Here is a 27431-nt window from a genome sequence, read left to right as displayed (position 1 = left end):
TCATATGATACGGAGCTTTACAGTTCCTGATCAGGTCAAACCAGCTTGGTTTCACTTACGTCTTGGACACCTTGCATATATTGTGCCTTTAAATGGATATACGTACCTCTGGCTTGGAATTCAGGAAATTCTCTAGACTATGGACATTCCAGTAATGGACCTGCATCTCTGGATCTCTATAATTCAAGTCAGGGAATGGATCTGAGGTGCAAATCCAGATCCTCTGAATCATTGTCCCACAAAGGTTACATATTTGAGTTTTAAGTATTTTTTACAAAACATAATAATACAGGCACAATGCCACAACTCTGGTAAAGTTCCCCCATCCTATACTTATTTTGCCATCTTTAGGAATAATGGTGCTAGAACTGAGATCAGTGCTTGATATATTTCACTCGGGATTTCGTCAACTTGAATTGCTTTCCTTAATTGTCACTTTTCATGTTGTCAAGCACTCTTTGCAAAGTGATTGGTCTATCTAGTTTGTCCTGGTCTTGCCTAAACGGTCTGAGTTAGTTCCTTGATTTAAAGAACTGCTTCGTCTCCATATACCTTATTGTACAGATGTTATGCTCAGAAGCATAGAGTTGTTTGTAGATGCACAGAATTCTTCTGCTACTCCAGTCTGGTCCAAACTCAAGTCCACTTTGGTCATTTTAGTTTCCAAAGCTCTCTAACCTTTCATTGTTCTAGAGTTTGTGCAGCCAGGAAGTTGCCTATGTTATTCTCATGTTCCAATCAAAAATGCTTTGCTCTTTGAATCTGTTGGATGTGTACTTTGTTACTTAGAACTTTGATTTGAGCTGGTATTTGCTGTTCTCTGTAATCGAAGTGTGTGTCCCATGGTACAACTAGAAAAGCAGTGTAAAGTTAAACATAATTTGAAAAGGCTTTCATACATTCACTTCAGTAACATATAGACTAAGAAATAGTCTTCTATGCTGTCTGCAGAGGCATTAACCACAATCCCAGTGATGGCGGTGATCATAGTCAGTTCTCCAACGACGACAACTACATTGACAACCACACAGTCGATGTCAACAATACCGTTGATGGTCAAGTGTGTTGTTCCTTTGTCGGTGGTAACTCTGTTGACCGTGAAAACAATACCATCTACATAGCAAATAAGGCCATTGTTGATGACATCGATGTCGACAAGGGAAAGACAAGAAGTAGAGAAAGCGGTTTCTCTAATGCCAGAGCACACATCTCCTAGTAGAGTATCTTCCTTACCACCTAGTGATCTTCTAGATGAGGACAAGACTGACGACAGTGGCCCATTTGGTGTGGCAGATAGTCCATCATAACTGCATGTTAAGTACCAGCAGGATAAAGAGGAGGAAGAAGATGATTGCTATGGCCAGTAGTATCCTCCTCAACAAGAGGAACAACGTTACGCAGATCAATTCCAATCATATCCACAACAACAATTTCAGGAGGACATGGTATGTGTACCAAAAGCACTAATGACAGACTTACAACTGATGCTTACAGACTACTAAAAAAGATTCCCTACTACATCTGCCTCATCTAGGCAGGTTACAGTGCTTCCTCTATCTCCACAAATACAGCCTTCGACCCCACAAATGCAGCATATTATACCAATAGCCACTTCTCAAAGGCATACACCACAAACAAAAAAAAATCCAGTGGATGATAGTATGTCTTTAGAGGTAGGAAGAGAGGAAGGGAAAGTGAGAGACGTAAATACTGAATGGGATGACTACTTACTTCTCCGCCTGAAGATAGAGGAGGCTTTCATAATCTCCTAGAAAGAGCAGCAAAGAGATTTGATTTTCCGATGACTACAAAACAATCAGACAGTTTCTTGTACGAATTCAAAGAGACATCTCGCAAGACCATAGGAGTTATTTTAATTGTAGATTATATATATATATATGAGTGAAGTATTAAAACTATGAAAAATCCTTCAACAGTAGCTGCAGTGTTGCCATATTTAGATAAAAAAAATGTAAAGCTCCTGAAAATTCCCCAGCTTGCCTGATTGGACACCTGAGGCCTTACGCAAGCCACCCAGCCTTTCGAAAAACGCATCAGAAACAATATTTGCACTTAGTTGTATATGGGACTCCCAAATTGACGACGGGGAATGATTCAAGCATGTGAGTCTATGAAAGATACCAATACAGGAGCATCATAGTTACAGGTAAGTAACCTATTTTCTTAGTAAATAAAGCTATCATTGTCACCAGCACAGAATAGCTATTAAATTGCAGTCGTTCATACATATAACATGAGTGGCACATTCTGAGTCAAAACGTTTGTGATAAAATAGGATTGCACTGACATTTATCAGCTGGGGTTCTTATACCAGTAGCAGTATTTGATTTATGCACATTACAATGAATAATAATTTATAAAAGCAGTCCACACCTTAATAAGTTCACATAAACAGACTCACAGCCCTGTTATATAAAAATAAAAAGAACAACTCAAGCTAATTGATTGTATCAACTGGGAAAAAAAACATTCATGATAAAAAGGAAATGGATCCAACTCTTAACAAGGTTTTTAAGTGTTTAAATGATTTTATTGAGCAATAAAATGTATGTATTTGAAAAAAGAGTGCAGTTATTTAAGTCTTCATTTAATTTAAAAGATTTATTGCTGCACTAATTCATTGGACTATAGTTGTGATCTGGACATTTTTTGGAGAGCTTTAACAATATGGAGATCAGAAAGCATTGATGAGGATTCATTAAGAAAGCAAGTTCAGCATCTCTCCACAAGGTCATATGAGCCGCAAGTTTAGATGATGTATATAAATGAAAATAGTTGCATTTCCGACATATGGAACCTACGGTGATAATCTTGGTCTAAACTTGTTATTTTCCATGAACCATTGCACCTTCTATTAACTTGAATGCACATTATTCAATTTCAATGACTATTATTTAAAGTTAAGATTTAAAGATTTAAGAGGCAATCAGTAGTTTATGTAATGAGGCCTTTACATGGGGCAGTCAGAAGTTTTTAGCAAGTATCCTGGGTTGTATGTCTGCTTATCAACATCAAAAATATCATCATACAAAAATACTGTATCTACAATATTGAGAACATAAGTGACAATATAGCAAGTTTGGATTTAATGTTCTTGGTCTCACATCTCTGTACCTTGACTATATATCCGAAGGTATGTATGTGTGTGCCCTGATGTTATTTGGTACATGTGCACTACAGTGGAGCTGAGCTGACGAGTGAAAACAGTGTGTTCGAGTTATCTGAGCTGTAGATCACATGCTTTGCATACTCTTGCCATCTAATGTCAGAGCATTTTCACATGGTAACACTTCAACAAGTGCTCCCACTTTTACAGCAGGGCGATTTTATGTGAACTCTAGACTTAAATGACGCATATTTCCACATTCCAATTCATCCCGCTCACCGCAAATACCTCAGATTCATGATAGCGGGTCATCATTACCAACTCCGAGTACTCCTGTTTGGAGTCACCACTGCTCTTAGGGTATTTTTCAAATATCTCACAGTAGTCGCAGCACATCTAAGAAGACAACCCATCCATGTCTTCCCATACCTGGACGACTGGCTCATCAAAGCCAGCAATTAGCGAATGTGTCTCTAACACACTCAAACTCACACTTACTTCACCATTTAGAGTTTACAGTGAATGCGTTAAAGTCTCATCTACAGCCTTCCAACACACAAACTTATCTGGGAGCCACAGTAGACCCTCAGAAAGCTCTAGCCTCTCCCAATGCAGCTATGATTCACAATATTTAGTCAATTCTCACTCAATTTCAGCCCAACCAGTCATTACCAGTGAAAGTATTCATGCAACTGCTGGGAATGATGGCGACTTTCATTATAATTGTTCCCCCACACAAGACCTCACAATCGTCCCCTTCAAGAATGCTTAGCAAGTCAGTGGGACCAATCGCAGGGTCAGTTGACCGATCTAGTGTTGGTAGATGGCCGCACTCCTCGCTCTCTGCAGTGGTGGAACCCCCAGAATTTATCCAAAGGGCTGCCCTTTCTGGACCCTGTTCCACAGATCGTGCTAACAGCAGATGCATCGCTCACTGGTTGGGGCGCTCACCTATAAACTCACACAATCCAAGGACCTCACATAAATCACCTAGAGCTACTAGCAATGTTTCTAGCGCTCAAAGCCTTTCAAACTGACCTAATAGACAAAACTGTCCTCGTCCACACAGACAACATGACATTATATACAAAAACAGGGGGGGGGACACTTTCTCCAACTGTCATGCCTTGCACAAGCCATTTGGAAATGGGCCATACATCAAAAAATCTATCACTTAGCAAAACATCTTCCAGGAGTAAACAATCAAATTGCAGACCTTCTCAGCAGAACAAGACAGCAAATCCACGAGTGGGAAACTTCCTCTCCGTATTTTTCTTCCCTACTTTCAGGAATGGGGATTTCCTCACATAGGCCTGTTCGCCACAGCGCGAAACGCAAAATGCAAGATTGGCCTCCAGGTTCCCACACCCGCTTTCCAAAGGCAATGCCTTATGGATGAACTGGTCATGGATATTTGCCTACGCTTATCCGCCTCTCCCACTCATTCCGTTAGTAGTTCGGAAGCTCAGACAATCATCCAACAAACTCATTCTCATAGCTCCCATATGGGCACGTCAACACTATACTGCTAGAGCTCTCAATAGTTCCACACCAAAAGCTGCATCTCAACTCCAGTCTCCTCACTCAGAGCCATGAATGAATCAGTCATCCAAATCCCAAGGAACTCAACCTGGCGATTTGCCTCTTGAAGTCATAGAGTTTGGTTATTTGTAATTACCACCGGACGGTATGAATATCCTAAAATAAGCTAGGAAACCTGCTACTAGAGCATGCTATGCAGCAAAGTGGAAAAGATTTGTTATATACCTTAACAATTTCAATCCCCTTGATGCTTCAGTGCAAAACATAATCTGTTATCTTTTACACTTACGGCAATCTGGATTGGCCTACACATCCATTCGATTGTATTTAGCAGCAGTAGCTGCATACTTACAAAACAGACAACACTTATCTTTATTCAGGGTACCAGTGATTAAAGCCTTTTTGGAAGGACTAAAAAGAGTAATACCACCAAGAGCTCGCCCTGCTCCAGTATGGAACTTGATCAAAGTCCTTACCAAGCTAATGGGTCCACCTTTTGAACCAATGCACAAGTTGCTTTTCTTATCGCAATCACTTCCTTAAGGAGAGTTGGTGAACTCCAGGCCCTACCTATACAAGAGCCTGTCTTTCAACTTCACAAAGGCAAAGTGGTTCTTGGAACTAATCCCAAATTTCTTCCTAAAGTAGTTTTCGCTTTTCACATCAATAAGTTGAGTTACCTGTGTTCTTTCTTCAACCTGATTCTGTAGCGGAACGAGCTCTACATACACTAGATGTTAGGACAGCTCTACTATATTATGTGGGAAGAACAAAAGATTTTTGTAATACAAAACAACTCTTTGTTGCTTTTTCGCCACCACACAAAGGCAATCCCATTTCTAAATCAGGCCTTGCAAGTTGGATCGTGAAATGTATCCAAACATGTTATGTGAAAGCGAAAAGAACCTTGGCAATACCCCCTAGAGCGCATTCCACCCTCAAAATAGGGGCTACTAAGGCCTTCTTAGGGAATATTACCCTAGCTGACATCTGTAAGGCAGCAACATGGTCGACACTGCATACATTCACCAAACACTATTGTGTAGATGTGTTAGCGAGGCAACAGTCTGATGTAGGCCAGGCAGTACTTAAAACGCTTTTTCAAACAGCTGCAACAGCTACAGGATAGCCACCGGTTTGGGAGTTACTGCTGTATAGTCTATGCAAAGCATGTGAGCTACAACTCACATGCCGCAAACGGATAATGTTACTTACCTTATAAGCATATTTTCTTGGCATGTAGAGCTGTAGATTCACATGCGCCCACCCGCCTCCCCGGGCACCTATACCTGTTGTATTTTTTCATACTTCACATACATACGCATGGACATTTCTATTCTACCTTTACTAACTCCATTCTCACCCTTTGCGGGAAAACAATTTAACAATGGAATTGAAGCCCATGCGCACTATCACCAAAATGAGGAGTCACCTACCTCGTGACTGGAAACACCTCTTTGAAGAAAAACAAATTGCAAACATCGGACCCAACACTAGAGGGCAGGAGTATGCAAAGCATGTGATTTCTCAGCTCTACATGCCAAGAACAGATGCTTACTGGGTAAGTAACATTGTCCTTAATGCTTCAAAGATTCTCATCTAGGATCATGTAACAAAAGAAAGCACCTTGACAACCGAGCAAAGTGAAGCTGCTCAGTTTCCACTCACCCGAAAAAGAAACCTAGTAATGTTACTAAACCAATAACTTGCATTGACACCAAAATGCAGTCAGCGATGCAGGTTAGGGTTCCTTCAGTCCATTGGTGTCTGATTCAATGGCGTCTTGGGATCTGTTGACTAAAATGCCATCTAGACTTAGCTGAAGTATTTTCAAAACCGATGTATGCCTTAACAGACTTTTTGCAGTGAGTCAGATGCAATTGTGGATGAATGCCTCCTATAAGCTCTCATAGGCGTACCAAATCTCAGAAATTACCAGTCATTGTTAGATATCTCCAGTGACTGGGACATGTAATGGGCCGCAGGGTTTTGCCAGTTTCCACTGTGAATTCGACATTGGGGTTTGGGGTCAGCCACCACTACAAATAAAAATGTATTTTGGAGTCATATGAGTCAGAGAGACGACTCAGAAGGTTTCAGATTCAAGACCGATCCTAACCACACCCTTATGGGTGATAAGACTGCAGACATTGGCCACTGTTTTCCCCAAGCTTTGTGGATGGTGCAAAACAGGGCACCCTAAAAGTACATAGGGTGAGGGCTGAGCAGGCTCATTAGTTCACTTAAATTAATAGTGTCTTTGAAACTCAGTGACTTTGACAGCTCCTAATCCTTACTTCGGTGTGCCAGCTGGGCTGTAGAAATTTTGTGGCTCCTGGGCTTCCTCATTCCCTTGGTCATCCTCCTCACATATTTGCCACTCTGATTGTCCCTATGCAGCTTTTCCCTATATTTTCTCAATAGTAAGAGAGAACAATTAGTTTCCTCCTTTTGTAGGGCAGCTCTGCTCCTCTTCTCTCAAGAGGTAATAGCAGCAAGGGTTCTTCCAAGTGTTTGCCCACTTGTCCCCACCTTCTGGAGGTAACCTGTGACCTAGCAGAGGCTCAGTTCATGGCAAGAGGTTGGTTGTGGATTGTCCACATATTCTCTTATAGCTCCAAATGATGTACAGGTCAGTGGGCACAGAGGGCCAAACCATATACCACTTTAGGGGTACAAGTGAGAAGCCTTAGCCAACATAAGTGCAACCTTTTCCAAAATTGAGTACTTCAGCCTGTCCTAGAAGATTGTGTTGTTCTCTACAGAAGCGTTTTATTGGGCATCCAGAGCAGAGAGTCTGAGGCCAGACCTATTCTGCCTGGTTGAGGTTTAGCTTTAAATTGGTATAGGGGCATCATGGACCAGTTGAAGCCCACTGTTTTTAAGTGACAGCCAGAAACGCATAAAGAGATGGGAAGGGATCACCGTTTTTGGGTAACATGTGCCATGCATAACCTCCGCTGGACATAAAGTTTGTTTTTGGCAAGTGTGCCATTGGCTAGTGGTGTGGAGTCTGCCTCATCACAAAGACAACCTCTCTCTCCCCGGGGAACCTAGTTATTTGAGAAAGATAGGAAGGTGTTTATTTGGCAGAGCCTGTACTCCTGGGCTAGAATCACACTGCTTCTATCTGCAGTGTTATCATAGCATGAAAGGAGGTGGCAGTATCCACAGACTCAGTTTGGAGATTCACATAGGATCAACCATGTCAGCAGAACGAGGCATTGCTCACAAGCAATCAACATTGTGGCAGATATCCTGTGTACACCTAGCCTGTTACATATTACTGGAGGAAAAGCATAGGGTAGGCAAGACAAAAGTATGCATAGCTTAGGGCAGTACAACTTTGGGAATGCAAATGGGGGTGCATACAGATGACTTTTATCAAGATGACACACAAATGATGGATGGGTTAAATCCATTGTTCTTTTGCTCACCATGACACCCCAGTTTAGACCCATCCATGTGCAAATCCGTCTTGACCATGCTCCTCATGAGAACAGTCAGCGTGAACTGCCAAGCCAGGTCGTCCCTGCCCACAGGCATGGTGAGCCAAAGAACGATGGACTTAACCCTGTTCTCATGACAGAGGGTGAATGTATGATTTGTTCTGCATTCTGTCCATCATTTGTGTGTCTTTTGCTTTTTTGCCCTAAGTGTGTTGGGTATCCCCAGGTGTGTGTCCCAGGCTCACTCTGCCACTGGATTCAAGCTAGCCTAGCTGATGAGGAGCGATACCCCGAAACCAGTCCCTGGATGTTTGTTTCTGGTCCAGGGAGGACCTGGCTTGGCAGTTCGGCCTGCGCTGTTCCCATGGGGAGCGGAGTCAAGATTGATTTGCATATGGCTGGGTCTAAACTGGGGTGGCATGGTGAGCAAAAGAATGATGGACTTAACCCAGATCTCCAGATTGGGGGTGAATGTTTGATCTAGTCCGCATTCCGTCCATCGTTTGTGTGTCTTTTGTTGAGATAAAAAGCATTCTAAATATTTAGTATGTTGTATTGATCTACAACAAATTAATCATTCTGTCGGGTAAAGTAATATGATATGATAGAACAAGAAACAAACATTTAACTAACATAACAGGTTAAACTGTAAACTGATTATGGGCAATTTAAATTCATGCATTGACTGTGCATGAATTTGTATTTCACTTTAAATGATTTCTGCCTTCCCTCTCCCAACCCAGAGACTGATGCCTAAATTGCAAGAAACCAGATGACTGGGATAGGAAGAAAAACATTTTAGAAGACTTGAGTATCTACAAGATTTCAGAAGAGCCAGTCCTTACTGTGTGGCTCGCCTCACTGTGGTTAATGATTTGTCCTGCAGGCAGTACTATCACTTAGATGTTATAGTCAGTTGCATTCGCAAGATCAGTCATTTGAATATCAATTTACGCTTCAGAGTTGATTGTGGCATATGATTTTCTATTAGCATCAGTTTCTAGCATCTTACTTCACATTTTTAACCTCTAATAAACAGGTGCCTCTTATTGGTTCATAAGAATATTAGACTCCACGTTCCTCTATCTTTCATATTTTCTTAAGCCGGTTTGTTTTGCATTTTCCACACATAACCACCAACCACTCCTAGTGTGACAGGCAGACAATGATGGTAAAGCTCAAACAACAAACCTGTTTAGAAAGTAAGCCAACTTTCCACACCTGATCTCTGTTCTGAACTAGTGCACAAATCTGGAGTCTTTGGGTTGTGGAAGCAAAGAGATTTATTTCGAAGTCTAAAGTTGTATAGCTAAAATACTTTACATGTTCAAAAAACTGTTTTTCAGCTCAATAGATGTGATGATCAATGAAATAGATTATCATAGTCTGTGTAGATTTTCTCCTAAGAAAGAAGTACCACAGTCCCGTCTCCACCTTTTCTGTTCTCAAATAAAAGCTATGGAAACAATTATTGAGCATGTATTAACACTCTTCTTTAGCTAGTCAATGATGGCACTTCTTCCTGCTTACATCGCCAGGTCAGTTGTGTCCTAGTTTTGCAGAGTCTCTCCTCAGTAAAATGTGTTATTTGAAATGTTAATTCTCACATCTTCCACTATGGGACAGAGAATCAATTGAAACAATGTCGCACTGCACCTTACCCAGGTTTCTGTTTGTGATTCTACATTGCAGTGCATTTAATGTGCATTCTAGGGTCCCTTTTCTGCTATGGCTGTTGGTTAAAACAGTTTTGTCGCTTTCTAAAAATTGCCTGGTCAGATTTTATCTGCCAATGGGCAAGAACAGGTTTCTCTGTGGTCTGGCACCCAACTGCTTAAACTGTTCCACCCAAGATTAGATTTTTTTCATCTTTCATAAGTTATGGTGAAGTTATTGGAAAAACTCCTAGGTTTTGTTTGCAGTACTGACCTAAGTGGCCAAAGGTATTCTCAGACATGGGTCCCTTGCTCACTGTGCCACTGGAACCAATTTCCACCCAACGGTAGAGCCCCAATCATGGCAAAACCGGTCTTGGGTCGCTTGTGTTCTGGTTCAGAAAGGACCTGGCTTGGCAGTTCAGTCTAGACTGTCACTTCTGGAGCAGGGTCAAGACTGATTTGCATATGGCTGGGTCTAATCTGAGGTGGCATGGTGAACAAAAGAACAATGTGTTGGAATGCAACATCGAGCAATTTGTTTTAGGGGTCAGACTTTTCGCAAGCACCCTCCCATCACCTTATGTGTGTTTGATGGTTTACAGGAGTCACATCATTCCTGATTTTCCTCTTATTACAGCAACGTTGAATCATCACAACAATGAGGATGCATCTCCACAGGAAACACAGCCTCCTTACTCTAGTGCAACCTCAAGCCACCTTTCACAACATTCTGCAAATGGTGGAGACGCTAAAGAGGAGATACACTCCGTCATCAACATGAATAATGTGAGCAGTGATGCAGCCTCATTCAATGCAGGTGAGTTTTTGAGGCATGAGTGGACATTTGTGGGTAGGCTGACAATCTGACAGAAACCTCTATACTTTATCAACTGAATTAATCAGTCAGCAATCATCAGTTAAACCAATTTTGGAGCATGTACAAATCAATCAGCTCTATACAATATATGCACATATTCATAAAGAAACATAAGAAGACAACAGCACCAATATAGGACCAAGAGCAATTTTTTAATCCATTCTCTCTAGGTCAATCAAGCCACACAGTTCCTGGCTATAGATCAATGTGAATCATATTGGTTGCCCCAAATGGAGCGTGCAAAAATAGAAAAGGGGTGCGATAAGACGTGTTTGGTGGTTATAAAGAAAGGACAAATTCAAAGAATAGTGACATAAAATATTCACAATAGCTATACAAATCATTCCGGATCCTCAATCATCCGTCCTGTACAACCTGGCCACTAAAGAAATTAATAAACCAAACTTTTTCATAAATTTTCACAAGACAAATATGTAACATTAATATTTGCACTTCAATATAGAAAGCAAGAAGATACAGGTTTTAATATACAGAGCGTCGACGTTTCGAATCGTCTTAGGGCCTTTCGGTCATTTATGCCTGGGCCATGCGAGTCTTCATCAGGACAATAAAAACGGGGCAACCAAGGGTTAGAGATGACCCTACAAAGGAGGAGAATAAATATTTAGGCTGTTGCCAGGGCATGTGTATCTAAAGTTGATGCCCCAAGTATATCTAAGTTGCTTACTTTCAAAGGTGTAGAAGTGGTGTTAATTCCCACGTTCAAATAAATAGTTTTCAATCCTATAAAGCAATAAACAATAGGGTCGTATCAAAATCGATATTGGAAACTGCTTGCTGTAAAGTATTAACAAGGAGGACCAAAAGTAATTACCTTAAGCTCAAATATGGGAGTTGGAGCGTCAATGTCCTGCCACTCACGAGTATTTATCTGTAAAACAATTAATAGTGGTGTGTATCAGGACCTTCACATCCCTGCTGATGTTAATAAAAGGGATTGTCCAGAAAGATGGAATGTTACCTGTTCCAGCAATCCAGAATTAAAGAAGTAGCAATCCTCTTCTTTAAAAATAGTAACCCATCGTGCTAGGTACTAGTAGGTCCTTTTCTACGAATCAGGTAGCTGAAATATATCCAAGGCATACAGGATATTCAAAACGCTGGCATGATCCAAAAGAAAGCCAGTCAAAAAATGAATTCCCTCAAAGCAAACGCTCACGTTTCGTCTACCTCACGTCATCCCATCATAATCCAGAGTCACCACGCGACTGCAACGAACGGCTGAAAACCAATCTGAATTGATGGAAATTGAGGAAGGACTTCACGCGTGTCCCGTAATGCCGGAAAATCGGACATGGTCGTGTTATTATGTCACAGCCACCCAATTGTTGGTGCACCTATGTGCATTAATCGTTATGTCTACAATAGTGAGATTTAAGGCAATTTTGATACATTTGAGATAATCCTCAGAGCGGCGGCCATCTTAGGTTGGGGCACAACACCTCGGACCGAATGTCTTTTACATTAGTTCCTGTTTGTGCTATTTCACGCATAACTACAAACAGACTGCACAGTTGTCACGTGGAGCCAATAATGTCACTGCCACTTAATTCTTGGCGCGCTCTTGTGCATGAATCGTATTATACACAATTATAAGGCAATTTAGTGTATTAAAGATGGTCCTCGAAATGTCGTCCATCTTGGGATGGAACAACATGGATCAATCCAATTGTCTATTAACTAAGTTCATAGTTGTACTTATTACATGCAAAAGATGTCACATTATGCCGATAATGTCGATGTAGGCCAAGATCAATTATTATCTGTGTTCCGCTATATATTCATGCTGTTATTTGCATAAAACCTTTCCACTCAATTTCCGGTTGAAGCGGGCGGAAATTGAGGCGACAAGGATCATCCCAAGAATTTATCATAAGTGACCCATTGTATCACCGCTCAACAAGGCCAAAAGTGGCCCAGGACAACTATTTATTACAACCATTGTGGCGCTAAAAATCGCGCAAACCAGCTAAAGCAATCATTAAAAAACCATATTTGATTGTAAACCTCAAAGCTACTGTATCACTAATTGCATTAACAGAGGCAACAGGAGGTGGGATTCAATCATTCAAGTAGGGCATTAGATGTATATACCGCCCTCTATGACCCACAACATATATACATAAAACCTTTCTTGACCAACATATAACAAAACATTAATAAACACAATTACATAAAAAGTCATATCATATTGAATTACATTAAGTCATATGCTGAACTTATGGATCAATGACAGTTGTTTCATATGGGCTCCTGGTGTATGCAAGTGGGATTTGGCAAAAAAGTTAAGACTATATCTCAACTAACATGAACACTATACTCACAGGAGTGCCACCTGTCTGTTAATTTCTTCCACCTCATTCAATCCTTTGTTCACCGTGTCTAGACCGTGTATCCATTTGCATTCCCTTCGACTCAAGGTACTGCTCAGGTCACCCCCTCTTGGATTAGCTCTCACCTTTTCAATTATCCACCACCTTAAACTGTTAGGCTCATTTTCAAAAGTGGTAAAGTGCTCCACTAATGGTGCTCCTACAGTTTTGCAGCATATGCGGCTAGTGTGTTGTAGAATGCGGCATTTGAATTTCTGGATTGTCTGGCCCACATACATAAAACCACAGGGGCATAAGATGGCATAAATCACCCCTGTGGTATTGCAATTACTGTGTTCTTTCAACATATGTACTTGATTATTATAGGTAAATGTAGTGCATTCTATGGTGAGAGAACATGTTTTGCATGAACCACATTTAGTGTGGCCTTTCATTGGGAGGAGACCCCATAGTGTTGTTTGGTTTACGTTGACGCTCTGTATATTAAAACCTGTACCTTCTTGCTTTCTATATTGATGTGCAAATATTAAGGTTACATATTTGTTTTGTGAAAATTTATGAAAATGTTTGGTTTATTAATTTCTTTAGTGGCCAGGTTGTACAGGACGGATGATTGAAGATCCGGACTGATTTGTATAGCTATTGTGAATATTATATGTCACTATTCTTTGAATTTTTCCTTTCTTTCTAACCACCAAACACGTCTTATCGCACCCCTTTTCTATTTTTGCACGCTCCATTTGGGGCAACCAATATGATGCGCATTGATCTATAGCCAGGAACTGTGTGGCTTGATTGACCTAGAGAGAATGGATTAAAAAATTGCTCTTGGTCCTATATTGGTGCTGTTGTCTTCTTATGTTTCTGTATGAATATGTGCATATATTGTATAGAGCTGATTGATTTGTACATGCTCCAAAATTGGTTTAAATGATGATTGCTGACTGAATAATTCAGCTTATAAAGTGTAGAGGTTTCGGACCACTGTTTATTAATATCGTATGATACCCTGGTCCAGTACCTTTTGGGTTACCCCATTACATTACTGGCGACAATCTGACAGAGGCAGGCTTAGCTACCCTGATGTGGGGAAGGGTTGTGCCCTAACGACTAGAGCAGTCAACCTCAAAGCTGGGGAACTGGGTTCAAGTCTTAGCAGGGGCGCTCAACATCCTGTGATTCTGGGAAAATGACTTAATCTCTGCGTGCCTTATAAAAATGAATGTGTCTGTCTGTAACGTAACTGGTGCTCGTGTAAAGCGGTCTGATACCTTTGGGTCGAGTTCACGCTATATAAAACAAAAAAACAGAAATCATTGCATTGATTCCCAAACATAGGATCCCTTTTTAGCTTAACAGTTAACATCCGTCACCACAGCATGGAATATTAAAGAATATATGGACATTAAATCTGGAAAGGGCTGGTCATTGTCTGTGCCTTTCCCAAGTTTCTGTCGTGGACCCTTTAATCTTCTCCTTACACCTCATCCTTGGGTATATTTATTCTTTTGGCTTTTCCTTCTGCCTCCACTCCCATGACCTCCCAAATCATGTTATCTTTCACTTTATTCACACCTCCTTTTTTCACACAAACTTCACTGCTATGAAGCATTAGACGGGTCTACGGTCCCTCATTCTAACCGCAATTTTGATGTAATCAAAATTATCTTCCTCCTTAACTCCATCTAGTCCCTTGATGTTGTCAACCTTCCGTTATATAAATTATGGAGTACTTTTTATTCTAAAAGTAAAATTCTCCTTCATCACCGTTGTCTGCCTAAGCACGTTACCAACTATTTGATACCGGTAAAACCCACACCCAACTCCTGTTCCACCCTTATGGTCCATCATAAACATGCTGGTTACAAGCAAACTTTACAATAACAGTAGTAACTTCTCAGTCTTCTAAAATATTTCTTTGCCCACTTAACAAAAACTTTGCAACCTGCATTCTCTTCACTCTTCTCTGTCACTAGTCCACACCCTCCTTTTGCCAACTATCACGCAGTAGATCCTAGTACTAGCTACTCATCTTGGTGTGCAGACCAATACGTATCTGCCTGATACTCTTTCCTACCACTCGTATTCCTAAGCTCTCTCTGCACTTCCAACCTCCACCACCTCAGTAATGCCCAGCACCACCTGTAAAGTCTTACGGTCACTGTTTCCACCTTCTTACTTTGAAACATTTCCCTCAAAACTTCCATTCTTCCTTGTTAAAAGTTGTCCCTCTCTGTATCCCCTTCACCAGGAGCACCTCAATAAAGCCAAAGCTGAATGTTTTTTCCTCTGTGACAAGATGAGAAATGTATTGTTGCCTGTAACACGAGTAAAGGAAGCCTGTCTAATAAATGGGCACTTACCTAACACTGCTGCACATCTGAACCCAGATACACTGGCTAAAAAGAACTTTTCAAGCCATAGACTTCTGGGCTCGGAATCCCCATTACCTTTCTTCCTTCTGCTTTGTTGGATCTGCCTGGCTCTACTATTTGGCTAATAGTCATTTTAGGCAAAACTTTTTTTTTACTCATTTTATGAGTTTATTTACTGCTACTAATGTTAATTAGGTTTTGCATTCCCAGTACGGCCACTGCTTTGAGGGCTGATTGGGCAGTTCAGGAGTATTCCTGTTTGGGTTTTCTTTAACTTCTTCCATTTAATCCTGGTGCCTCAATTAGCGCACTAGTGGTTCCTCGTTTGGGTCATGCCCCCTTCTAATGGAAGGATACTTAACTGGTAGTGCTCCGTGCCACTAGAGTGCCAAATGCAACGATGAACCCTACATGTTTCACTCCAAACCCCTTCCTAAAGTCACCTACTCTGCCTGCTGCCTTCATAGCCTCCATCTGGTAAGCAGCATCCGTGTAGTATACTAAAATCTCATTTATTACAACACATTTTTAGTTTCTACTATAAATTCTCACCTTCTATAACCATGAGCAAATCACTACTTCAATATGTTTGGCCTACACACTGTTCATACTCTGAACTGCTGCCATATGAATGTTCACTCACTACCCAAATATCAGAAAAATATTTAGGACTTCATTTCGTCTAAAGATATTTTTTGTTAATGAATGAGACATTTTAACGACCCAGTTTTAATCCTGACATAGCTGCCACTGCACGAACGACACTCTATCTGACACGGTGACCGTTCCAATAAACTTGTGGCGGCCTTGCAGTTATTCAATGCTCCTCTGTTCTGTGCAAAATCATGGCATCTCACACTTTGCCATGAATTAAATGTATGATTTTTAACCTGGAAGTCAATCCTAGTACATCATACATACTACTGCATCCTTCAGCAATCTCTCTGTCTGATACGATGTTGGCCTGTAATCTGACCCCACTTATTTTTACTCCCACACATAATAGGGGCCATACTCTTGACCAAATTTTCTGCAACACAGAACTGGTGGCGGATCCGCCATCCCCCTATTACCTGGTCTGATCACCTTCTTATACATTTTAAGATACCTAGCTTAGGCATTGGTTCTTTGCCAAAAGCAGCAGGGACAGAACACAGTTTCAGAGCCTTAAACAAAATATCCTTTCCGGTGCAGGCACAGGCTCTAGAACTCTCCATCCTGGCGCTATCCGGCAACCCTGAATTTGATGCCCCTGCGCTCGAATCCAGGCTTAGGTCCACCATTGGCACTGCTTCCCCTATGACCTCTCGTCCTTCAAGGAGGACAAGCCCCTCCATTCCATGGTTCAATGAATCCCTAAGAACTGGTAAAAGTAGTTGTAGAGGCCTTAAAAGGAAATGGCGGAAATTCTACACACCTGAAGATTGGAAGATTTAAAAGGCCGCCTTAAAATCCTATTATTCTGTGTTGAAAGAGGGCAAGAAGAACTATTTGCAAGCGAAGATTGAAATGGCTCACAACAAGGGAAAGGACATTTTCAATATTGTGAAATCCTTTACTTCCCCAATCCTCGCATTCAGCTTAGTGGACCAAGCAGGTGGCTCTATCCCTCCACAATAAGATTGCTACAATCCAACAGTCTTTGTATAAGGTTTCGGAGTTCTTATATCAACATCTGAACGAAAAGTCTGGTCCCTTGCAGCCTCCTGCATTATTAGAGTTCCCTGAAATACAATTAGCCGAGTCACTTACTTACCTTAAAGGCCTCAAGTCCGGCTCCCCAATAGATGCCTGTCCAGCTAAACTATTAGCACCTCTAACTCCCACTATCAATCCCACAGTCAATAAGGTGCTTAATCTATCTCTGTCCACTGGCAAAATACTGCATATTTGGAAGCAGGCAAAAATCCTACCATTCTTTAAAAAAATGGCCGCAGATCAGAATGATTCGACTAACTATAGGCCTATCTCTCTCCTCCCGGCCCTCTCTAAAGTTTTAGAGAAACACATTAACAGCGTAATTTCAGAGCATGCAGAAAGTCACAATTTGCTGCATATGTCCCACAGAGCATATTATAGCACAGAGTCTGCCCTGTTGCAAGTGCCAGAGCACTTGAAGGAAAAACTTGATCAGGGAGGTAGCACATTTCTGATATTACTGGACCTGTCGGCGGCCTTCGACACCGTCCCACATGAGAGACTTCTTGATAGATTGAGGAACTTGGGCATGGGTGGTACGGCACTGGCCTGGATGACTTCCTTCTTGAAAGACAGATCTCAGGAAATATGAATACCTGATTTTTCATCCCCCATGCCTAGCATAAATATAGGAGTACCCCAGGGTTCCATTCTCAGCTCCACTCTCTTCAATCTATATATGTCATCTCTTGCACCCTTAGTAGAGGATTACAGTGCCAAGAGTATTTCCTACGCAGATGATACATAACTGATTTTTACCTGTGAAAAAGGAGTCAACTTTGATGGAGACAATATTAGATCTAGTCTCACAGAGGTGTTCAACTGGCTCAAAGTGAATCAGTTGAAATGCAATCTGGATAAATCTGAGATTGTCTTTTTCAGCCAGCCTGTAGTGAGCAATTCGAGTTTATGGTGGCGGGAGGAGCTGTCGTCTCCCCCCCCCCCCCCCACCCCCACCCCCCTCCCCACCCCCTTTCATCCCAAAAGATGGTTAAAAACCTGGACATTTTCATTGAGGGTGCCCTCTCCATTAGTTCCCAGGTTCAAGCATTGGTTGGCTCCTGTTTTGGTATACTTTGTATGCTAAAATAATTCCTTCAATTTTTGTCATTCAATATCAGGAAGATAGTGGTCCAAGCCTTGGTGAAGTCAAAACTGGACTACACTAACAGCTTGTACCTGGGCCTACCCGGCTAACCGGATGGTGTAAAATACTGCGGCTAGGGCGATCCTTAGACCTAAACCCAGGTCTCATATGCCCCCATCCTTAATACCCTACATTGGCTGCGAATGAAGGAAAGTATCAAGTTCAAAGCCCTGGTGATATTCTTTAAAGCCCTCCATGGTATAGGAGCCAGCTATCTCAATAAGTGCGTAAACCGCTACATTCCAACACAATAAGATCCTCTTCCTCTGATCTCAACCGCACCCATAAAGTATGCTTGGCTCGCATGAGGGGCAAATCTTTCGGGTTTTTGGGTGCTCAGGCTGCGCTGAGAGCCACTGCTGACCTGGCAGTTTTTAAGAAACATTTTAAAACTTGGCTCTTCAAGAACAGAGTCCTGACACTTGTTCCTCCAGTGCCAGGACACTCTTGTTGAGTAGCTGTGTGCTATATCAAATCCATTCATTCATTCATTCATAAGGAGCAATTGTTTGCTGCCATTCTAGTTCTCGAGCAGGCTATAACTCTAAACTGTTATACGTTCTCCATTCCTATTTTGTTAATACTTCCAACTTTTCTGTCATTGGTGATCTCAGTGTAAACTTCGGCAACCTTGAAAATCTGGTTCCATATACTCGCTCTCAGATATGGACTCTTTGGGGCTTATCAATAGTTCAGTCATCCCACGTATTCTACAGGGCACACACTCAATCCTGTGTTCCCCATTCTCGTGGTAACACCACTTCAGCCCTGTCACCTGTACTTTGGAGGGTCCATTTAGCTGTCCACTTCCAATGGCCTTTTCAACCATCAACATTGGCCCACCGATTCCACCTCTATTACTTTAATCACTCACAACTAGGCCAAAATAGATTTAGATAAGTCGAAACAAGTTAATAATGTTAAGGTACCTTATCTTAATCCAGACATAGAAATTGCTACAATAAATTTCAGTGTCTTTGTCTAAAGCTCTTAACATCCTTGCCCCTTTTAAAATGTGCAATTGCATGAAAGAGCTAAGAGATAACAAGCACTCCAATGTAAGGCCACAGAGTGCAGCTGGAGATGCTCAAACTCTGATACGTACATAGCAGATTGCAAGGAGGCCATCAAATTCTAACAGTAGGCATTAAGAGCCTTGCTCCATTTCTACTACCCTGAACAGGTGGTCTGTAATAGTAATACTTCTAGGAAAACCTTCACCATTGCCAAGTATTCCTGTATCGTGAGTTTTGTAGCACTGTCACCCAAACTTCCCAAAAACTGTGCACAGCGCTTCCTAAGCATTTTGAAGATAAAATCAACACCATTCTATGTCATTTTGAGCCTTAGCCGTCTCTGGACTCCTTAGATCTCCTCAAATCTAACTCTTCTGCTTTGAATTTAGACTCTCTGACCGAATTCCCTCCTGTATCTCATGAGGAAGCTGTCAAGATCTTTCCCACCATTTAGTCTGATTCACTTTTAGATCCTTGCCCTCATGTTTTGATTTTACAGAACCAGCTTCACTTTCTGATTCAGTTCACAAACTTTGGAAACGAGCTTTAGTTCTGCTACTCCTGGAAACCCATCTGCTGAACTGTTTAATTCCACAACTACTGTCCTATGTTCCTCCTTCCTCTACCTTCAATCTTTGTTGAGAAGTTAGAAAATAAACAGCTTACAACCATCTTGAGTCCATCCCTCTACTAGCTTCTTCACAATGTGACTTTCAGTCTGCCTTACTTTCCACCACAGTCGACCTCTGTATTATTTTGGACCAGGTTAGCTCTGCCGCCCTCATTCTACTAGACCTCTCTGCAACCTTCAAGCCTGTATCCCACCCCATATTGTTTACGCATCTGCTTAACAGTCCTAAACTGGCTGAGCTTTTGCTTATCCTCCAGTACAGAGAATATCTTATCTAGTTCCATATTGCTCATCTAAAATTACGATATCTTGAGGCGTTGCTCACACATCCTCACTGAGTCCCCCCCCCCCCTCCCACTTTTTTAATGTTTACATTCACCCTCATTCAGTCTAGTTAGGTAATTCGGCTTTGGAATAATTACTATCTATGTTACACTGAAATTATTGTTTCGGTCTTTGAAAACTTGTTCTTCATCTAAATAAACTGTAGGTCTTGTATGTCCTGCATTGCGTTTCAAATGAGGGCCAGTTGATTTAAACTAAACAGTGATAAAACTGAGGTCCTTCTGTTTGACAAGCTCCGCCTCCAGCTGTACCGCAGCATGGTGGCCTGCTGACTAGAGCACATCTCCTCCTCCTGCATCATCTGTCTAAACATTTGGTGTCATAACTGATGGCAAACTTTGCATTATCAAACAGGTCAATAAAATCACCATGACTGTTTTCTGCTCTAAGTTTTCATTTTGCTGCCCCTATCTGTATGCAAATCTGTCATCCACTCCCTGCTTACACTCACTGTTGCTCTTTACTATGGTATTCCAGACTACTTAATACAAAGATTACAGTTGTTCCAAAATTCAACAGCTAGACTGTTCCCTAATATTGTGGTTAGATCCTACATCTGGCAGTACATTAAAGACCTTCACTGGCTCCTTATGAAAAAAAACGCTCTCTTTTAAAAATGTCTGTTTCTCACAGAGCACCTACCACCACCCGAGCCCTGCCTATCTTAAAAAAGACTTATACCTTATCCTTCCAGGCGGACTCTCACTTCTGCCAATCTTGCCATAAATCACAGTGTGACACAGCTAAAAGTTGAAGCGGTCTGACCCATTACCCTGTATTCTTTGCTGTGTGACAAATGAACAGATCAATGGAGGAAGATGGATAATCGAAAGTCACTGTATTGATTTGTATATGTATGTATTTTTATTATGTTTTTGGAAAACATGAGCTAGGCGAGATGGCTGCAGTTTTCTCTAGGTCAGACCTATAAAAGTAAAGTGGAACCATTAAACCATAGAAATCCTACAGTACATGATTTACTAATGAGTTTCAAAGATATTACTTGGTCTTGTCTCTCACTCAACAGCCTCTACGCCAAGGAAAGTGTATGACACACGGGATGGAGGCAACAGCACAGATACAAAGATTGACTTTGATGACGACAAGTATCGAAGGCGGCCTGCCCTTAGCTGGTTTGCACAGTTACTCAAGTAAAGAATTTTCTCTTGTTTCTTTGGCTGTGTGGGGCGTGGAAGGGATGACTTTGCCATGCAAGGGGCTGTCTTATAAATAGTATTCAGAAGCCAGGGAGAGTAAGAGAATTTGATACCTGAGGCTGCCTCCCTAGTGAAAACTACCTTTAGGCTGAGCAGGATACTAATTTGAGTAATTGTTTCTGTTTTTATGGTGGGTTGGGTTCATGTTGAGTTGGTTGTTAAGACACTGCTACAGTGGAAGCATGGAAACTGGTGCTTAGCAAGGAGATTCTTAGGACAGTCCCCACTCATGATACCTGCGCCATCTCCCACTTTTCCATCACCAACTTTTCTATCACCAAGATGCAGCTGAATGCAGCCCTCCCTACAGCACTGTATTTATCCTAGTCTGGCGTGACAGCTTCCGAAACTGACTTACTGTTCTTGTTTTCAGAGCTGTCATTCACTCTTTCTTTCGCCATCATCACACAGTATGGACAAATTGCTGCCAAAGAAGTAAAACAACCTTTGCATTCTTGTCAGATTTCCGAAGCAAAATGCCCATTCAAGGAACAGCATAGGTTCATCTCATAATTGTGTTACACAGAATGCATTTATACCAAGATCCTTCACTCCAAAGATCTCATTGGAGCTTTTACAGACAATCTCATCACAAAAGCCAAGAACCAGAAACATTATTTTAGAAGCAAGTCATCCAGCAACCCATTTTCTCAGGCACAAATTACAAGAATATATCCCCTGGTGGATAACAGATCCTGGCCACCTTCCAGCACTACCCCAGACAGTTCAAGGAACTGCTTATGACAGTCTGGCTGTCTTACTGTCTCCTAGTCGGGCCCTGTCAGACTACCTTTGGTTCAAAAAGTTGTACACTCAGTGGTTTCTGTTGGGTAGACATTTTCCCTTATGATAAACTGACTCTTCCCCAAATTGTGGATGGATTACCGTATTGTGTGGGTATTAATGCAATACGGTCCATAATCCTTGTGAATTGATGGATAAGTAGCCACAAAGGTAATTGATGAACTTCACCTTTCATCAGGTTCCTGAACGCCGTTTGTCCTTTTGTCCATTTGGTGCATAGTTGCAAAGGTGTTGGTTACAGGTGGATCTTGAAAAGGTGGCTGATATGCATGTGATATGTAGGTAGGTTACATGTATTCTGTGAGCTTCATGGTACATCAGAAAAGAAGCTGTGTAATAATGTAAGGCTAGACCCCGCAGTCCATGGTGGCACTTACCTTGACTGTGTAGTGGTTGTTATATAAGGATGTCGCTTTGTAACATAACACTTTCTGTTTGGGGCACACTTTCTAGTGAATAGTTGGTAGAAAGCCGTCCAATCGTTTTCATAAACCGTGAGGGATTATTGACGTAACCCTCAATGACACTGCCGTAAAGCAAGTAGGGTTGTGATCCCTACAATAAAGGGTAGCACTGCCCTTTATTAATAGAAGTCCCTAATCACTGCAGTGTCTACGTTATTGTAAGAGGTGAAAGGACACATCACTTGCCTACTGTGGCTGCATGTGTAAACATAAATCACAACTGTGGACGCTCACCAGGTATGTCCTTTTTCGGAGTGTCCGTATTTCTGTGGATGGGAGAGAAGTATATAATTAACAAATCAAACAAATGTGCAGCACTAGAATAAGGGGGTATGATACATGACAGGACATGCCTTGAATGGCAAAGCACAGTAATAACAATGCTCTCCAGAAAAAGCATGCTGAAGGTACTAAACTGTCTTCCCTGTGTACTTTCTGTTGGGGACCAAATCATTAAGCTAGTGGTACAAACAGGGTGGGAATTGGTGTGTGACAGCAAAAACAGAGCCTGAAATGTAGCAGGGCCCAGGAGGAGACAAGATGCCATCAATGTCTGTTTCTTCAGGGCTCCACTGAAGGTGTTTGTTTGTTTAATCTAAACGTTCTTTTGTTTCCCCTACAGAAACCGCTCAGGGTCCAAGAAGCGCCCAGCCTCTCGGATGCAACGCTGCCTGGTCATCTTGATAATCGGCGTCATCGGTTTTCTCACCCTCATCCTGGTCATGTCTAAGCTGGGGCGAGCATCTGCTGACAATGACCCAAACTTAAACCCATTGCTGAACCCTAACATCCGAATTGGGCAAGAGTGAAACTGGACTGTGCCAAGTTGTGCTTTATAAGACTTAAATGGGGGATTGGCAAGAATGAGTAAAAGCACCGGTTTTGGAGGCCCAGAATAGAGTCGGAGCTACTCTTTAAGTATCTCCCATCTCCGTTTCACAGCTTTGGGCGTGTTCTTATGGGAACTGGCTGTGTTTTTTCGCAGGCTTTTGAAATATCGATGCAGGGGGAGAAGTTTCTTTCTGCTTAGATTAATAAATAAAAATAGATTTAAAATAAAAAAAGAGGCTGGGTGAAAAAGGTAGAATGGCCAGGTGGCATTAGAGGCATCGTAGAGCCAAGTCAGTTTTGCTCTACACTACCTGCACTCCTCCTATGGAGGGATGTTTAGGATTTAAGAGGACATGGGTTATGCAAGAACATACCAGGGTATATCAGGTAATGGAAGTCAATATGAGGCTTAATGGAAGAAGAAACAAATGGTGTTGACAGTTAGTTTTCTATAAATGTTTCTTTCTCTAAAGCACTGGCTCTTTTTACCACTACCTGTAATTTTCAGCTGCACCAAGGTCAGAACAGCTATGTTGCGAGAAAAGTGCATCATAAATATGGACGTGGAAGGTCTACAACTGTTGTTCCTGGCATAATAACATGAGTCATAGTGCCTTAACAGACAGAACCATTCAACTAAAATGATGTATAACTTTAGTGGGGCACCAGATTAAGTGAATCGAACATACTTCGTAGAATTCAATTGGGACACTAGATTGGATGAACATCCAGTGACTGGTTATTCTATCCATTACCCTGCTGATGTCTAACAAGGCACCGAATGGGTCTAAGGATGCCAAGCACCTGTCGCCCAAGACTGGTGCCATTGTGTATGCTAGACATACTAAATCACTTTATTGCAGGAGGAAAAACAGATAATACTTAAACTTTGTTTTGCCTCTGAGGATAAGGGATTACACTATCTTAATTTGGAAATGATTATCTTTCACATATTTAAAAAAAGGTTACAGAATTTACTTAACAATATAAAATGCTCTTTCCTCCCCCCACCCGCTTCTCTAACTCCATAACACTTTACCCTGCTCCCATACACACATATAGCCAGTCTTTCATATTAAGGTTTAAAAAATGAACACGTACTATACATGTGCACAGAACCAACCATCATCATCAATGTCTTTCTGATCACTTGTTTTCCTGACAAATGGGGATTCCTCACCAGGGTTCAATTTTCTCACAACATTTTTTCATTCATTTGAAATGATCTTTAGCAGGATCACCATAGGCAATCACCTTTTAGTTCAGCAGTAATACCCTTATGTATAAAATGTATGTAGAGAGAGAGCTCACAATATATCTTTAAACCGTTAATGTTCTCTGTCAGCCAACCAGGATTCAGCGCTGATGGCTGTAGATCTTACTGAATTATTCACTTGGGGACATTTACATAGTGGCTGAAAGTAGGTTCTCTCTGTGGTAGAATAAACTAGAGCTCATACTTTTAATATTTTTATTGTTGTATTTTTGGATTGTAGACTTCTCTAGGGAGACCTAAGAGCCACTGGCACTGTCCCGTCCACTTTCTTCTGTGTGCTACAGACTCACATCCTTCTAACGGTTAACAACTGTGCTGGAGACCTCAGTTCCTTGAAGCGTTTCAATGTAAGGTTTTTTGGAGGAGAAACGCTTACAGATTCAAGATGGACAAACTACTCTCCTGCCTCTAGTTTGAACGGCAAGATGCCTGCTTGCTTGTTGTTGAAGTTTTACATGATTTGTATAAACAAAAATAGAAAAAAAATACTAGTCTGGTGAGTATAAAAGATGTATCATGTTATTTTCTTTCACAATCTGATCTACCAGCCTCTAAACCCCAAAATCTCTTGAACAAAGCAGTCATAGTTCAAAGTCCTCCACCTTTAACAGACAAAGGGACACCGGTAGCCGTACAGAAAGATTTCCAATAATTCTGCCTTTTGCTGATTTGCAGTTTCTAACGTTTGAAGCGTGTCTGGTCTTCTGTCTGTAAACTTAATTATTGAGAGACAAACACAGTGAGATGAACTGACCTTAAACAATGCACCCAGCAATGAGAATTGAGTCGGGAAATAGCCTTGTTTTTTTGATTCCTTGCTGTTATAAAATCTCCATGGTTTGTTTAACATGGTACTCTCTACCATATGAACAACTCTACCTGTGTCTTTAGGGGCCTGTTATGACAAAATAGGAGGTACCATTGTTCCCCACACAACACATGGCAAGATCAATCTTAAGCAGCAGCCTGCTTTCAGCTGACATCAATACTCCCGTGAAAGTTAGTAATCTACTCTTTGCAAACTATGTTCTCTGCTATTTTAATAGAGGTGAAACAAGAAATGGATAAAAACTAATTGAATACCTGCCTTGTTTTACATTTTTACAGCTAACTAAATATTGAAAAAATGTGCTTGCAACATTCCTAAGAAAACGTTTGCACCCAAAACAAAATATACATTTTTTGCCCATTCCAGTACCATAGTAAATGGTCACCCACATTACATCTTGAAAAAATCAACAACAACAAAAAAAGATCTCTGCTAGTCCAGACCAAATTTCAATAAATTCCTTCATCGCAGAATGTTGAAGTGTTCCAGAGAGGAAGTGACTAGTTCATAAAAAAAAATGAGGATTGGTCTTTTTGGAAAAATGTTGATTTAAGCAAAGGTGTGGTTGTGCTCAAGAACATGGCTGTAAATAGAACTGAATATGACAAAAGGTGCACAGTGTTACTGACGCCTCTCATGTTGGTAGCAGGGAGAATAGACCTAATTCTGCCCATCTCGGAATCCTGCTGCAAGTCTTGATTCTTGCATTACTGTGATGTGACCTGATTCTAGGGATTGCTTCAAACCCCCATGGATTCTCAACATGTAAAGTCTGGCAGAAGGGGTGAACAGTGAAGACAAAAAAGTAAAATTCTTCCAGACAATATTATGTACTTCTTTCCAATCAACTGTGTAAAATGCTATTATTTTAAAATTTAGTTTTGTGCACTTTATTGCCCCAAATTCCGCTTTGCAATATTATATTTATGTTTGAATTTTGTTTGGAAGGACTGTAACTCTTATGGTTTGAATAAAATATGGAACCTTGGCAGGTGGTTGCCATGAGCACGGTGCACATGTGCCTCTTCATTTTTTGGCTTCCTGTTTTTTGGGTCTCATCAGTGTTTAGTTGATCACATCAGCAGTATGACTTTCACATCAGCAGTATGACTTTTCTTCCTTTTCATATAAAAAAGTGTCGCTAACAATGCCTTAAACAGGGGCTGCTATGAACCAAAGCAGTTGAACCTTGAAGAAAGAATCTATATTAGGGTTAAACATGTTCTCCTATTACGAGTGTTGCACATCCTTCCAAATCCAAGTTTTCAGTGCCCTGTAAGCTAAGATCACTTTTAGAGTTATTCTCGCTCAAGTAGTTTATTCTGCCTAATCTCACCTGAGAAGATACATTCCTTGGTGTTTGGATAAACTTCAACTTCTTCATGAAAACACACATGAACGCACAGTTAAGTCATCCACAGCAGTCATGTTTTCCTTAAAATACACTTAAAAGCCAAACAGACTTTGGGACTGTTATTGATACCATTGTCGTAGCCAAACTTTAAATATTAAAGCTCTTAAAAGATCCCTTGTACCACTGAAAGCTCTCCTACTTTCAGCGACCATACCGATCTCTCACCACAATAGTTACGCCACATTACGAAGTCCAATAAACTGTACTGTTGGAACACTGAGGGCTGACAAATGTAGAATTGCTAAAGAAACTGTAATTTTGGACCATTTTTTCCTCTATCATTCCTCATTTACCACACAATGATTTTTCACACGGAAATTCTACCTTTAAGCAGGTGGAGTTTCTGGGTGAAATACTGCTGATCTGCAGAGTGATAG

The 27431-nt window shown here is 41.2% G+C and overlaps 1 protein-coding gene across 1 annotated transcript in view; it reads left to right on the top strand.

The window, feature by feature from the left end:
* ZFPL1 (zinc finger protein like 1) overlaps window positions 1-26645 on the top strand; it is a 126460-nt gene extending 99815 nt beyond the window's left edge. Inside the window, exons 6-8 of the mRNA XM_086938507.1 lie at window positions 10414-10593; window positions 21247-21370; window positions 23327-26645. Of these exons, the coding sequence (XP_086794633.1) occupies window positions 10414-10593; window positions 21247-21370; window positions 23327-23513 (491 nt within the window). The 3' untranslated portion in view covers window positions 23514-26645. The remainder of the gene's footprint in view (window positions 1-10413; window positions 10594-21246; window positions 21371-23326) is intronic.
* Window positions 26646-27431: the final 786 nt, after the last annotated feature.

The sequence above is a fragment of the Lissotriton vulgaris genome, chromosome 9 (genome assembly GCF_964263255.1).
Source record: "Lissotriton vulgaris chromosome 9, aLisVul1.2, whole genome shotgun sequence".
NCBI classification, from domain to species: Eukaryota; Metazoa; Chordata; class Amphibia; order Caudata; family Salamandridae; genus Lissotriton; species Lissotriton vulgaris.
Note: the sequence above shows the minus strand (reverse complement) of the source record. Positions and strands in the feature narration are given on the sequence as shown.